The sequence below is a fragment of the Pteropus vampyrus genome, unplaced genomic scaffold (assembly GCF_000151845.1).
Source record: "Pteropus vampyrus isolate Shadow unplaced genomic scaffold, Pvam_2.0 Scaffold200, whole genome shotgun sequence".
NCBI classification, from domain to species: Eukaryota; Metazoa; Chordata; class Mammalia; order Chiroptera; family Pteropodidae; genus Pteropus; species Pteropus vampyrus.
Window position 1 is genome coordinate 2,761,988 of NW_011888981.1, and position 14,103 is coordinate 2,776,090.

At 40.9% G+C, this 14,103-nt stretch overlaps 1 protein-coding gene across 17 annotated transcripts in view; it reads right to left on the reverse strand.

Moving 5' to 3' along the window:
• LTBP1 (latent transforming growth factor beta binding protein 1) overlaps positions 1-14,103 on the reverse strand; it is a 359,100-nt gene that overhangs the window by 209,791 nt on the left and 135,206 nt on the right. For 11 of the 17 annotated variants that reach the window (XM_023537810.1, XM_023537807.1, XM_023537801.1 and 8 more), the window contains exon 4: positions 1,348-1,515. The exons of 1 other annotated variant lie outside the window; for it this stretch is intronic. In XM_023537810.1, coding sequence (XP_023393578.1) covers positions 1,348-1,515 — 168 coding nt within the window. Of the gene's footprint in view, positions 1-1,347; positions 1,791-14,103 lie in introns of those variants that run through there. 5 more of the 17 variants (XM_023537813.1, XM_023537812.1, XM_011372099.2 and 2 more) reach the window with 2 other exon arrangements.

Below are 14,103 nucleotides of genomic sequence, written 5' to 3' on the forward strand. Positions count from 1 at the left end.
AGTAGTTAGTAGCAGGACCAGGACCAAAATCCAGTTTCCTGATCATCAGTTCAACACACTTCCCATTAGACTCGGCTCTGTGCCCTGCTAAGCATAATGTGCCATTTGGCACCTACTAGCCAAATTCTTTTCAAAATATGCCCAAAGTACCCCTGTCGTAGCCAGGAAATTCACAATACCCTTTTAAATTGTATCTATGAGCACATGCTTTTTCCAAGTACAGGCTACCAAGAATACTGCTTCGATTAGGAGTCACAATAAAGCAGAATAATCGAGAGCTAATAAGGACTTTGAGCTGCCTCCTTGTGTTTTGTCTTGATGGAAATCAGTTTGAAATAGACACCCTCTTCTCCGAACTCCTAGACACACACTTCCAAGACTAAACAGCAATATTCCATAAAAAGACCAGATCTAGCCAGTGTTATTATCTGTCTGACATTTAGGTTATTCTTGTGAGTAACTCATAAAGTAACGTGGGTGTCTGTGATTATTTGAGTACACATGGCAAACCATAACTGGTCAAAAAATAATAAAAGACATTTTTCCGTGACAAAAATACTGTATTGAATGACAACATGGCAGTGTGACAGTGCTCAGTGGACCGCAATACTTTCTCCATTTACAAAAAAGTAAAAAAGAAACAAAAAATTTTTTTAAAGTAAAAAAGCCTTTTTGCAGCTGCTAACTACTATAGTTCTTATTTAAATTATTTATGCAACATTTAAAGGTTCTGAGTGCTGACAGTCATGTACTAGCATATCTTCCCCCAAATCCATGTCATATATCAATTTATAATTCAGTCTTTTGATACAGAGCAGAAACGTGGCCAACGATGCAAGTCTGTATCCCTTTCTACAACCAAAATACACGGTTTTGACAATTTTCAGAATTTCTTTAGAACACGGCTACTTGTGAAGTAAAATTTTAAATTTAATCAGCACCATCCAAATTTTACAGTATGAGTCAAATCTAACATAAATTTTATGTATCACTGAGATGATAAAATTTGAAGCTGATCAACGCAAGGTGTGGTCTAGGGTCTTAATCCAAAACTACTCCCTCCTGTCGACCGATACCTCCCATCGCCACACGGCTGCATAAATGATAAGTAATAAGGGGCAATGTCTTAGTTGCCCTTTCTTTAAGAAACCAATAATCATGTTAAAAATTAGTCTGAAACTAATTTAAAAGATCTCGTGAAAAAAGGCGTATTTGTACTCAGACAGAAACCCATTCAAGCAGAGAGCAGTGTGAATGGGGGGGGCGCAGTGGAAAGGGGGGTGTCTAAATGCTACAGTCACATAAAACTGTTTGGTAAGGACAGTTAGGGACCGTGGAGGAACTCACCCACTCGGAAGTTCGTGGCCGTCAGGGTGTCAGCAGCATGGCCATTCTCACTAATGAGAGTGGTGGTGTTCCCCTTCTCACAGCTGTTCTGACAGCTGCCCTTGGTGCAGGTCACTTTACAGATGCTCGGAGTAAAGACCACCTTGATGCGGCCAGTGTGGTTACTCACTAGGAGCGGAGGCAGGGAGAAAAAGAAGAACAAACACGTCAGCTTAGTATCCATGAACTTGCCTTAGAAGGTTTTAAAAAAAAAAAAAAAGGGAAAAAAAGAAAGGAAAGAAGCGAGAGGGGGAAAGAGAGAGCCCACAACCCGACAGGTTTAAGAGGGAAGCCTTCAGTGCTTGCTGCTCTGTATCCAGTGGTGTCTCTGAAACAGGAGTAGGAAGCTTAGCAAACAGAACTCTGGGATGCACTCCAAAACCACATTTGAAGTCGAGTCACTGGAGTGGGATTACTAACCACAATGCTGCACTTTATTCACGGGCAGACAAAGAGCAGTACCGAGGGCACGACAGATGAAAGAGCCAACCCTGACAGGCAGATGTAATGCAAAGAGGTTGGCTATGCACCTCGTGGTGAATAAACTCTTGTGTCCTCGCCTTGCATACTTTCCCTGTTTCTCCACTTATGAAGTCACTATTTGCAGCCCGACCCCTGGAAATGTTTTAGGCATGCGGCATGTCTGAAAACATCTGTCTCAAATCTCCTGGCACTCTCAGCTGAAGTGATCAAATCCTGTGACGCAGCTGCGGGAGCCCAATTCTTTTTCACAACTCTGGGGCATTATTTCTCCACATAAATGTATGCAACATGTATTTTGTTTTACTGTGAACGGGGTCCATCTAAGAAAAAGTGAGGCCAGGTCGCCGGGCGAAATGGTTGCCTCCGTTCAAACACTAGCCTGGAGCTCTCGCTGCTGCTACAGTCACAGGCCACCCAAGGCAGGTATTTGTTTCGTTCCCATGGCCCTCTCCTAACTAAATGCTATAACTTGACTGCACTGAAGATGCAGCACAGTATCACAAAATAAGATTCTGGGTTGCAATCTTGGCTCAACTGTGGTATGACGTCAGACATGTCATTTTACCTTTTCTCTAAAACCTGAGGGAATTGGAATTGATGTTTTCAAGCCAGTTCTAGCTTTCAATGTCTATATCAGGGGTCAGCAAACTATTGCCCTAGGATCAAATCTGCTTTTGTAAATAAAGTTTTATTGGAACACAGCCATACTCATTCATTTATGTATCATCTATGGCTTGCTTTTGTGCTATAACAGCAAAGCAGCAAAGAGAATGTATGGCCTCAGCCAGAACTGTTGTTCACAGCCAAGTCCCAATATAAACTCTCTGGCAAAGTGCAATACAGAAACCCTAGTCTGACTTCTACATCTGTGATCTGCCCCCAGCCAGGCCATTTCTTTTTCCAGGAGCCCAGGCAAAAAGCAAAGCAGCAGCTGAAGACAGATAGACGGTTTGTCTTTGAGGCTTTAAGGCTGGTAGAAAGCAATGCCTTTCCTGTTGCCACTGTGTTACTGCAGTGGCCAAAGGGGAGACTAACTCCGGGTCAATCTCTCCTTTGCCTTCGCCTGCTCACCAGAAGTGATTCCTCCCCCTTTCCACTGCCTTGATTTGACCAAGATTATATTTTCAAAAAATCATCCAAGAAGCCTCTATAGACCCTCAACAAAACAAATTGTGGTGAAAATCTGAGCTTAGAAACAAAGAACCTTAACTAAATAAGCCATTAGAATTTCAAGGCTAGAACAAGGCCTCAAAGGTCCTCTGACACATCCTTTATTTAAACATTTCTAGAGACAAGGAGCTCATTACCCACTCAGAAAGCACCTTCTGCTCATGAGCAGCCCCTCACAAGTGCTCTTCCTTCTTGAGCTGAAGGGTGTCTTCAGTCAGTTTCACCCATTAATCCAAATTCAGCTCCCCAGGGTCTCACAATCTAATACCTCTTCTACATGAGACCCCTTCAACTACTCAACAATAACTGCCATGTAAACAAAGAAATTCAAGTTAGAGAGACTTAAGGAGATTGGCTTGGGCTGGCCCTCTCACTTTACAGAAGAAAACAATTCCTTAGGAGGAGAAATATCCTCAATGGTCTTTTCAAATGGCTTTCCGAAACCATTTCTCGTTCACCTGTGGTTCTAACACAGGAAATCAGGATACACAGTCTGAGGCGGGGAGATATTCTCGTGGCCAACCAGATCATCCAGCATCTTACAAAACGGCATTCAGAAACGTTTTCTATACAGGGCCAAAGAGTAAATATTTTAGGGTTTTAGACCCAAAGGACTCTGTTGCAACTATTCAACTCTGTCATGGCAGTAGGAAAGGAGCCTGTCAAAAACAATATGTGAATGAGTGGGTGTAACTGTGTTCCAATAAAACTTTAAAGAAAGGGTTTGCTGACCACTGCTTTAAATGACCTTCAAATTTTTCTAAGACTGCATCTCAGAAATTTTAAAAACTACAATAGAATTTTGATTCCACGATCAGACAAAATTCACCTAGTTCAATTTTTTGCAGTAGCACAAAAAAAATCAGTCTACACTCTAAGTTGTAAAACCATCCTTACAAATATCTTGAGACTACTTTGTATAAGTGTATGAAGCCCAAGAAAAAAAAAGAGACAACATCGTCCCACTTCAAAAGAATATAAACTTATATTTTTTCTGGCTCTTGGTAGGATAATGAAATTAGAAATGGTGTGCCAACTATTTTGTCTTCTCTGGCATTAACTCATAGCACCAGCAGCTGCCATGCAGATGCTCATACCGTCACCTAAATTATGCTCACTTAGACGAACTGAGACATCCAAAAAAAGCAAGCACTTAAATCATTAGTCCCATTTCACCTCCCAGTTACAGTAGTCACTTTATAGGCACTTGAGAATCTCCGGACCTATTGTTTTTAAAAACTTATTATATTTCCCAAAAAAAAAAAAAAAAAAAACCTGGCTTAGAATCATCTGGATTTTCAAAAAGGCAGAGACAGTTTCATATGACTTAATTCTGATTTTTACAATGTTCACATCTTCTTGGAAGAGAAGATACTTTTTATTTCGTATTTCCCCTTGTGTTTTTCAAGAATTCTGGTATAAAGTAATCTAATTCTAAAACAGACACTTGTATTCTCAGTGGGTCGTAAAGCATTTATTTCTTCATTATAATTAGCTTTAGTTTTCCAAGCCAATTTCAAAATCAGTATTGAAAAATTAACTACTGTGTGACACTGGATTGTCATTCACAGCTCTAACAGGACTCCACAAACATTAAATGAGTTAGAAAATACACTCGCCTGTACCTACCCCTTTAAAATCATTTCTACATATAGAGGGTATTGTGTAAAGAGTTTAAATTTTAAAGTACTCATGACGTACGATGGAATTGTACACTTGAAACCGATATAATTTTATTAAGCAATGTCAACCCATTAAATTTAATAAAAATATTTTTATATATATTAAAAATAAAAAATAAAGTACAGTGCTCTGAGTTTCAAATTCCTCATCTGTGACAAGCTGAAGACAATATCACTCATCTCTCAAGAGTTCAGTGGGAATGTACTAACAGTAGCCTTTCCCACAGAGGCTATTTGGTACTTTAAGATGCATCTTCCTCAAGCGCCTTGAAGAGAGTAATACTCAAGGACTCCTGGTGCCTTGCATTGAGCAGGTGCCAAGTAAATGTAGAATAAATGAAGTGACCCAGAAAACAACTGTACAACCCCACAGAGACTGGGGACTCTAGATGCTAGAGTCATTCTAGCCGAAGGCTTTGCTTCACCTGAAAGAAACTGAAGCCCACAGTCAAATCAGTGGTAGGTGACTGTCCCTACCTAGGAGCACCGACGGGTTGATTAAAAATTACATATCTGAGAAGCAAAAGTCAGGCCAGTCAGGAGTTAATAGGGAAAGTGCTGGCACAGCTTTCGCATACGTGGTCCCTCTGATGAAAAAAAAAGGTAATTTTTAAATCCCCATAGGTAAATCAGCCCCAGAAATCTTAAGCAAGCTCCTTCAAACCTTGGGTTGTAGAGGCTTGGCTAGAAACATAGATTGCCTGGAGCTGTGCAGCACCTCCACAGGGCCTCCTAGTCAGTCAGTCAGTCAAGGCCCTCAAGAGTCAACATCCTGTCTACAGCGTCTGCCAGACCCTGTGTGAATTTATACCTCCAAGAAGAGGCACTGGCACATGGTTTAAAACAAACCACAGATATTCAGAGTGAATGGCGACTGGGATGGAAATGAAGCCGATACCCTCTCCCTATAAAAAGCTTTCATTTCTGCTTCCCAATCATTAATGACAGAAAAATTCGAAACTGTGAAAATTATTCTTGACAAATACACTTTGGTCTAGAAAAGAGTACGTTTGCCATTTTTCAGTTATTAGACTAGGTTGTGACCAAAAGCAAAGGCAGCCAAAGAAATAAATATAACAAGTTCAAGACTCACATCAGATGTTATGAACAAATACAGTCTCTCCTGCATTCCCCAGAATGCTACAACAGCCCATAAGCACGCATCCAACTTAAAAAACGGGGGGCTCACTCATACAGGCAATATCCTCTGGGAAAGAGAAGCAATCTCTCTGTGGTTACAAGCCATCACCCTGCTTATTAACTGAGACCGATTTAAGGAGACCTCGGAGCTGATTCAGTACACAGGTCACCAAGAATTCTTTGAAGGACAAATCATGAAAGTTTTAATGCTTAGAATAACAGAATAACAGGACTTGATTGTTCAGCTCTCCAGGTTTGCATTAACTCCTCTTTGACTATTAAAATAATGCCCATAGACTATCCCGTGTTCCTAGAGAAAGGTACTATATAAATAGAAATTAATATCAAACCTATTACTTTATGAGATTGCTCTAGTCCTAGAAAACCCTCCAAGAGGGAAACTCAGACGAGATTTCTAGTTCTGATGTGGGTGCTTCCTCAGATAAGAATCTAGAGTTACATTCCAATACCCTCTTGAGTTCTTCCAGGTAGAAGTAACTAAATGAAGAGGTAAAGAGATAAATAGTTGCTATACCTGTGACATAAAACGAAACACCTAAGCTTCCTTTCGATTCTCCCTTAAAAATCACTGAAGGAAACTGTATGTCATCCATCTCTTTCTGACACATATGTATTGATTTCCTCCCATTTATATAAATATAAGAAAATAGACTTATAAAGAGGCTAAAAAGGAGAATATGTTAAATCATTTAATACAAGAATAGTTTTTTGGATATATTCTGAGTTTCTGAAAGAATTCCTTATTGATTATCAAAAAGCAGGTCTCCGACATATATCATGTTTGAAAACGTAAATACTGTCCCCAAAATACCCATTTGGGTAGAAATGCAGATGTTACCTAGTCACACAGTCTCAAGTATGACCTCACTTACTGTTTCACTGAGAAAACAGAAGCTATAAAGACGCAGGCCTACCAACTTCCCTGAATCTACAGCTGTCCTGCCTTCTTCCTGATAAAGGAGGTGGTCCTATCCACAGCCGACCCCTCCGCCGAAGCAATGGGGCCCCTTCCTCTCTTGCCTACTCAAAGAGGCCCTTCTCTGTGCATTCCCATTAGTGTGCACACATGCTGCGCTGTCTCCCATCTTTCAAGAATACCCCGCCTCTCTTTGTCCCCATTACACCCTTCTGCAGATAATGCTCTCTTTTCTCTGCCGTCCTTACGGCAAAACTCCTCAAAAGAGCTGCTCCACTGGCTGTCTCCACTACGTCCTCTCCCATTCTCTCTTGAACCTGTTGCAGTCAAGCTTTCCCTGTCAACACTTCACCAAAGCTGCCCATCTGAAGGTCACCACTGGCCTCCATGTTGCCAAATCCAACGGCGAATTCTCTGGCTCTTTCTTACTCAAGCTTTCAGGTTTCAACTGTTTCAAGCTGACAGTTGACGAAGCAGGTTCTAACACTGCTTCCTAAAATGCACTTTCCGCACTTGGTTTCTAGGTTACTCTGTTCTCTCGTGCTTCCCTCTTCTACCTCAACAGCCACTGCTCCTCACGATCCTACCCACGGAGGGGCCCAGAGCTTGGTCCCCTCACTTTCTCCATTTTCTATACTGACTTCCCAGAGCAGGGGGCCCCAATCCCCGGGCCATGGACAGGTAATGATCCATAGCCTGTTAGGAACCAGGCCGCATGGCAGGAAGTGAGCAGCAGGTGACCAAGTGAAGCTTCATCTGTATTTGCAGCTGCTCCCCAGCACTAGCATCACCACCTCAGCTCCACCTCAGATCATCAGGCATTAGGCTGTCATAGGAGCACCGGTCCCTGGTGCCAGAATGGTTGAGGACCGCAGTCCTCGATGATGATATCCTGTCCTAGCTCATGGATTTAAATGCCATCTACAGACTTCCATAGAGAAAATGTTTAACACTAGCCTGAACCACCTCTGCCTGGTGTGTGTGTGCATATGAGTACTGAAGGTAGGGGTGTGTGTGTGTGTGTGTGTGCGCGCGCGCGCATCCAAGAACCCAACTATCCAACTGCTTATGGAACTTTCCTAGGTAGGTGTCTAATATCTAGTGGACATCTCAAGCAAAATTTATTCAAAATTGAGCTTTGATTCCTCCATACACCCAAATCCAAACCTGTTCTTCATGTCTTCTCCCATCCCCAAAAATGAAAAGTCTATTATTGACCTTTTGTCATCTGAGACTCAATACATTAGCAAATTCTATTAACTCTATTCCAGAAGGTGCCAATTTCTCACCACCTCCATGGTAAACGCTCCGGTGCAATCCACCATCATCTTTTGTCTGGATTATTTCAACCATCTCCTAGTTGTACTTCCTGCTTCCACCTCCACGCTCCTACGATTCATTCTCCAACAGGACGCAGTGCATCCTTTTTTAACGTATGTCATTCAGATGATGGTGCTCCTCCCTTCAGTGCTTTCCCAGAATCCAAGCCAATGGCCTGTGGGGCCCTCTACAGCCATGACCTCCCTGACTTCATTTCTTCTCCCCAACTCACTCACTTCCTTGCCATTCCTCAGATACCCAGCACAATCCTATCTCAGGCCTTTGTACTTGCTGTTCCCTTTGCCTAGAATACTCTTCCCTAGATATATGCAGCTTTCTCCCTCACCTCCTTCAAGACTTCTCCAGAATGTCACATTATCAGGTGGCCTACCTGACGTAAAACTGCAACAGCACCACACATTACCTATCCGCCCCCATATCCGGCTTTATATTTCCTATTTATCATAAAAACACTTAATGTATTTCGTGTTTGATTTTTGCCATCAGAACATAAACTCCACGCGGGCAGGAATGTGTCTGGTCATTACTATATACTCTACATGTGTCTCATAGTAAGTGCTCAATAAATGAAAACTGAATGAATGTACCTCACCGACAAGAAGCTAAACAACAAATGATATCATCTATGGGGTAACTGTTAGTAGCATTAAAAACAAAAGACACTCCTATGAAAACTTTAGCCTCAAAATATACATGTTATAGGCTATATTTGAGAGAGATAAATGTTTTGCCATAAAAGTTTCAGATCAAGGGAAAGCACAGTTGTTAGGAAACTCTGCGATCATTACAAAACATATTTTTCCCTCAATCATTAAAACATTACCCAAAAATGGCCAGTGATTAAAAAAGCAAAAATTTTCAATTAAATATGCCAATTTGAGAATAACTAAATAAACAACAGGAAATAGAAATTTCTCAAATCCTTTTTCAAAAGCAAAACAATTATTTGCTCTCTAAATTTCACATTATGCAAAAAAAAAATTGACACGACGGAAACTTCCTCTAATTTTATAAATAAAATTTATGATGTGTAAGAAGTTGAGATTTTAAACATATTTGTGATTTACTAAGTATCCATTCCCTTTGTTAGGCAAAGAACAGCTAGGAAATGAAACACACTACTACCCAGACTCTGTGATCTTACGCGAATTGTTACTAGGCCATAAAATTCAACAAAGAAGAGAAATACATTTTGGTTCCCATCTAGGAGAGACCAGCCAAAGGACTAAACAGAGATCCAGCAATAAAGATAGTAGATTTCAACCCAAATTTCCACTTGCTTTAGGAGTCAGGTCAAATTTCCTGTTTCACTCATTTCATCTTTGTTTTGCCTTGACTGAAGATTTAAGGAGTAAGATATTCATCTAGAATCACATTTTCTTACACTCGATCTTGCCCTGCAGCCAGACACCAATACCGCCTCCCGCCCCCCGGCCCCATAAGACTTTTAGAAGCACACCTTGAGACGATGCAATTATTTTTATCTTTCCATTTTTCCTTGGAGTTTTCCCTCCTTAAATACCAGTCATCATAAGCTCTCGTCTCTAAAAATATTTTTTAAAGGTCCTATTTTTATCCCTGGAACAAAATCAAATATGTTTGAAGGTATGCTATATTTTACAGTCAAAAGACTAACTTTCACCCAACGAGTAGTTTACTTACCCAGCAGGATCTGACCCAGTGTTTAGGGAAAGAAAATATAGTTGGTAATAAAAGTGAAGAACTAGCAAAACAAACCAACGGCTTTTTGACATTCTCGTTTTCTGACCGTTTTTTGTAAAATATATATATTTTTTTAACATCTTAGACCCTGAAGGGATTCAACCGTCCAGAAATACTTCAGTTTGTGGATGAGGAATGCCCAGGAATGTTCAGGACAGTCTTGGGACTACGGTCCAAAATAAAAGGTGACAGCATTGGCTGAAGGCACCACAACTGATTAGAGGCAGCAACAGGGCACCAGGTTGTCCCACAGTGTTTCCTTCAACACATCTTTAAAAACTCACCTGTCTAGAATGTATCTGGAAACCTGTCCTCTACTCCTAACCCTGAATACCAGACAATCTGCTATTGCCATCCCACCCACGAGAGACAATGGTATTTGAAATGCTGTGATAACGAGTTAAAGGAATACATCCCCGAGATGATAGGACTTAAATCAGTTCAAAACTTAAGAAGAAGCAGAGTAGAAAGTCAAGGAGGGAGAGGGAGCCCACTGTACCCATTTTCTCCATCATTACTTGACAATGCAATCAATTCTCAGCCCAGATCTAGAATCCTGACAATTATGAGAACCATACTAGGGGAAGGTTAAATGAGTTTTGCCCAGGGTTTCATTTTCTTTTTTTTTTAACCATCAATGTTCATGATGTTACTCTAAGAGTTTGTCTCCCAAGGGAGAAATATCATTTAAAAGAAGCTTTTTTTTTCATGTGAAAAATCTCTACCTCCATTAAAAACCTATGCCGGTCTCAGCAGCAGCACGGGTTTAGATTCCACACCGCTGCCATGGGACAAGAAGCTTAAGGACAACTGACAAGAGGAGGATGTCACTGTTGTCCCTGAGTGGACAGAACAAGTTGCAGAGCAGTAAATGTCTTCCATCTCTAATACTCATTCAATCTGGCTAGTTTGCATGGGCTCCTTACAGAAAAAAAAAAAAAGGGGGTTAGATATGCTTCACATGACTCGAATTTTCTGTCCCTTAATTTTGGAACTGAATTAGGTTTTATTTAGCCCCACATTTGTTGTTTTTCCAAAGAGAAGTAAATGGAGGCATTTGTTATCAGTCTCTCACTCACCATTTCCATAAATAACGTCTGTTTATTTGCATATGGAGAAGCAAGACTAGAAGGATCTACTGGGCTATGCGTTTGCCAAGAACCAAATTTCATGACATATTCACCAGCTTGATTAAGTGTGGGCCATTTCAGATGAGGGCCTCAGATTATCTTCCCCACATATTTGAGAATTAGGATTCCATATAAGTCTATAGAATTGCTATGACAACTATTCTTGACAAAATCAAACTCCTTTAAAAGGATTTAGGACCCTTTTCCATCTAGACTCAACTGAGCCTCGTCTTGCCTTCTGCTGCAGCCCCATACACTGGCTGGACAGAATCGTCCAATGGTCCTCACTCCCACACCTACTTCCTTCACTTGCCACTTCCTCCCCCTAGAACTCCTTTCATCCTTTTTTCTCCACCTTTCATCCTTTTGACCCAACTATGCTACTTCGCCCCTCCATGATTTTCAGCGACCTAGGCATGACCAAACATTACAACCCCCCATTTTCACTTGCCTCTTTGCACATATTTCTCTTTATGTACATTTCTCTACTTCTCCAAGCTTCCCTTGGCCTCAATCAAACCAAACAAAATAAATAAATAAACAGTTTATAATCTTATGCTCCTTTTCTATTCATAACAAACATCCCACCTGGTGATTATCCCGCTTTGGAAATGGGAAAGAGTATGTGGTAAGCAGGGAATGACACAGGAGAGAAGGCAGGGGGAGGAAATGAAGATAAGTGACCTGAGGTCGTATGAGCTCAGGCTGAGACTACATGGGAATCCCAAAGTCTAAGAGAAGTGACTTTTATCCAAACAACCAACGTCTGGAAAACACAAAACTTTAACCGAGGAACACCATCAGGGTTCCAGTACCTTCATTAGGGGGCTTGGACATTTCTTTCTTACACTAAAGGCAGACACGGGAAGAAAATGACCTATTACACTTTATAAAATTTAAATTCTGCTTGGAAAAAAAAAAAGTCAAAAGACAGGGCAGAGAAACAAAGCAAAACCTGTACCCCGTACAAGCATTCTGAGTCACTAGAGCTGCCAGGCCAGAAGTCGACACCTTGATGTGCCTCTGAGGGATTCCAATTCTTTCAAATAGGCGATAAAAATGTAGAGCAAACAAAATCATCATGTGGATGCATTTTATTTTAAGAAATATTAAGGAAGTTGAAGATACCAACATTTTGCAACTGTCAAAACAACTCTCAGGTTTGATGGATCAACCGAACGAAGTATCTGGTGAAGCAATTGGTTATACAAAAGAAAACTGAAATTTTTAAATCTCTGAAGTAATTTAGAATCACAGAATCACGGGTATCCAAGCTTGCAGAATACAGATTCTGTCATTTTTTTTCTCCCAGCACAAACTTCTCACTGTCTCAGTTTTTAAATGATGCCATCAAATATCACCAACTTCCCCCCCAAATTCAATAGGTCTCATCATTAGAAAAAAATTTATCCTAAAAGTCCTTTTTTCAAAGTTATCATATTATTTATATCTAGGTATGCTTCAGTGTCATGTGACAAATAAAACTGAAAAATGATTAGTTGGCCAATACAAAACGAATTACTGATGTGCAATTATACACTGTAAGTTTTCCAGCTGTCAATTCATTCTTCTCAGGTTACTCATTGTCGACTTCTTCTTTTGACTCTCATCAAGACAGTGCCTCTCCCGTTGAACGCTATGATGGTTTTAAAATTTATCTACAAATTATTTGATACTTTCTTTAAAAAGTGAAGTATAATTCCCACCCTTGAGCGTGGGCTGGTTTTGGCAACTCACGTCTAAAAAAAGGGCTGAAGCAGAAGTCATGGTTTGTGACTTCAGCGAGTAGATCAGAAAAGGCACTGTGGCTTCTGACTTGGTGTCTCTCTCTTGAATCACTTACTCTGTGGGATGCCAGCTCACATGCTGTGAGAATTCCAGGAGCTTATGGAGAAGCCTATATGGCAAGAAACTTGAAGTCTCCTGCCAACAGCCATGTGAGTGAGCCACCCTGAAAGCAGATCTTCCAGCCCCAGTCAAACCGTCAGATGACAGTGGCCCCTGCTGCTACCCTAATGGCAACTTCATAAAAGAACCTGAGCCAGAACCAATCAGCCAAGGTACTTCTGACTTCCTGAACCACAGAAACTGTAAGATGTTTGTCGCTCTAAACTACTAAGCTTTGGAGTAATTTGTTACACAGCAGTAAATAACAAAAACAAACACATATACACTCCTCTTCCTTGCTTTTCCTTTTTGCCTAGATTCTGAGGACATAGAGGCAGAATGTACGGGCCTTTCTAAATGTACACAGCACTGTCGGCATGACTGATGGACTCCAGAAACAGGTACTGAGTGTCTACTAAGCCACAGAGCTCAAAATACACACCACGACCCTGTTTAAGTTATGGTCATACCCATTTCACAGACGAGGAAACTGTAGAGACTATAGAGACATTCACCCTAGAGAAACGACCGAGGTCAGTTCATTAGGAAATGGCAGAACTGGGAGTTTAATGCAAGCCCCTGCTCTTTCCTCGCTACCCCCGCGCCTCTCCCACGCTTTTAATGAGCATGACTATGAAAGCTGTAGACACTAAGCACCTGGAAAGGTTGGGATGAGAGAGAAAAACACACACAGATGGAGCATATACTATGTGTCTGGCTATGTTAGGTGTCACATCCTTCATCTCACTTCATTTTTACAACAGTCCAGTGGGATAAGTGTGAAGATTTTTATTTGACAGAGACACTAATATTCAGAGCTTTAATAGGACAGGATACAGTAAAAGCACTCACTGGCTCCACCCTCTAGGATCCTGCAATCTGGAGTGGAAGAAAAGACACACACAGAATGGTGCCCACCCAACCTATCTAGCTCACAAGGCTGTGGCGGGAGCCATATGAAATAATTTGTATGGATATAATTCCTAAGCTGTTAAATACTATGCAAATGCAAGAGGGTATCATTACATGTGGTCAGCTCTCAGTGGAGAAAAACCCAGACTAGTAGTGACATTCACCTCATGATATACAGCAAAACCCACAAGAGCTTCTCCATATGGAAAAATCTCATCTCAAGATGTTTGCTTTCATGATCGTAATTACTATTAAAGACTCTAAAATAAAGTAAACATCCAGTGTGTGGACTTCGGTTGCTACATAATTTCCA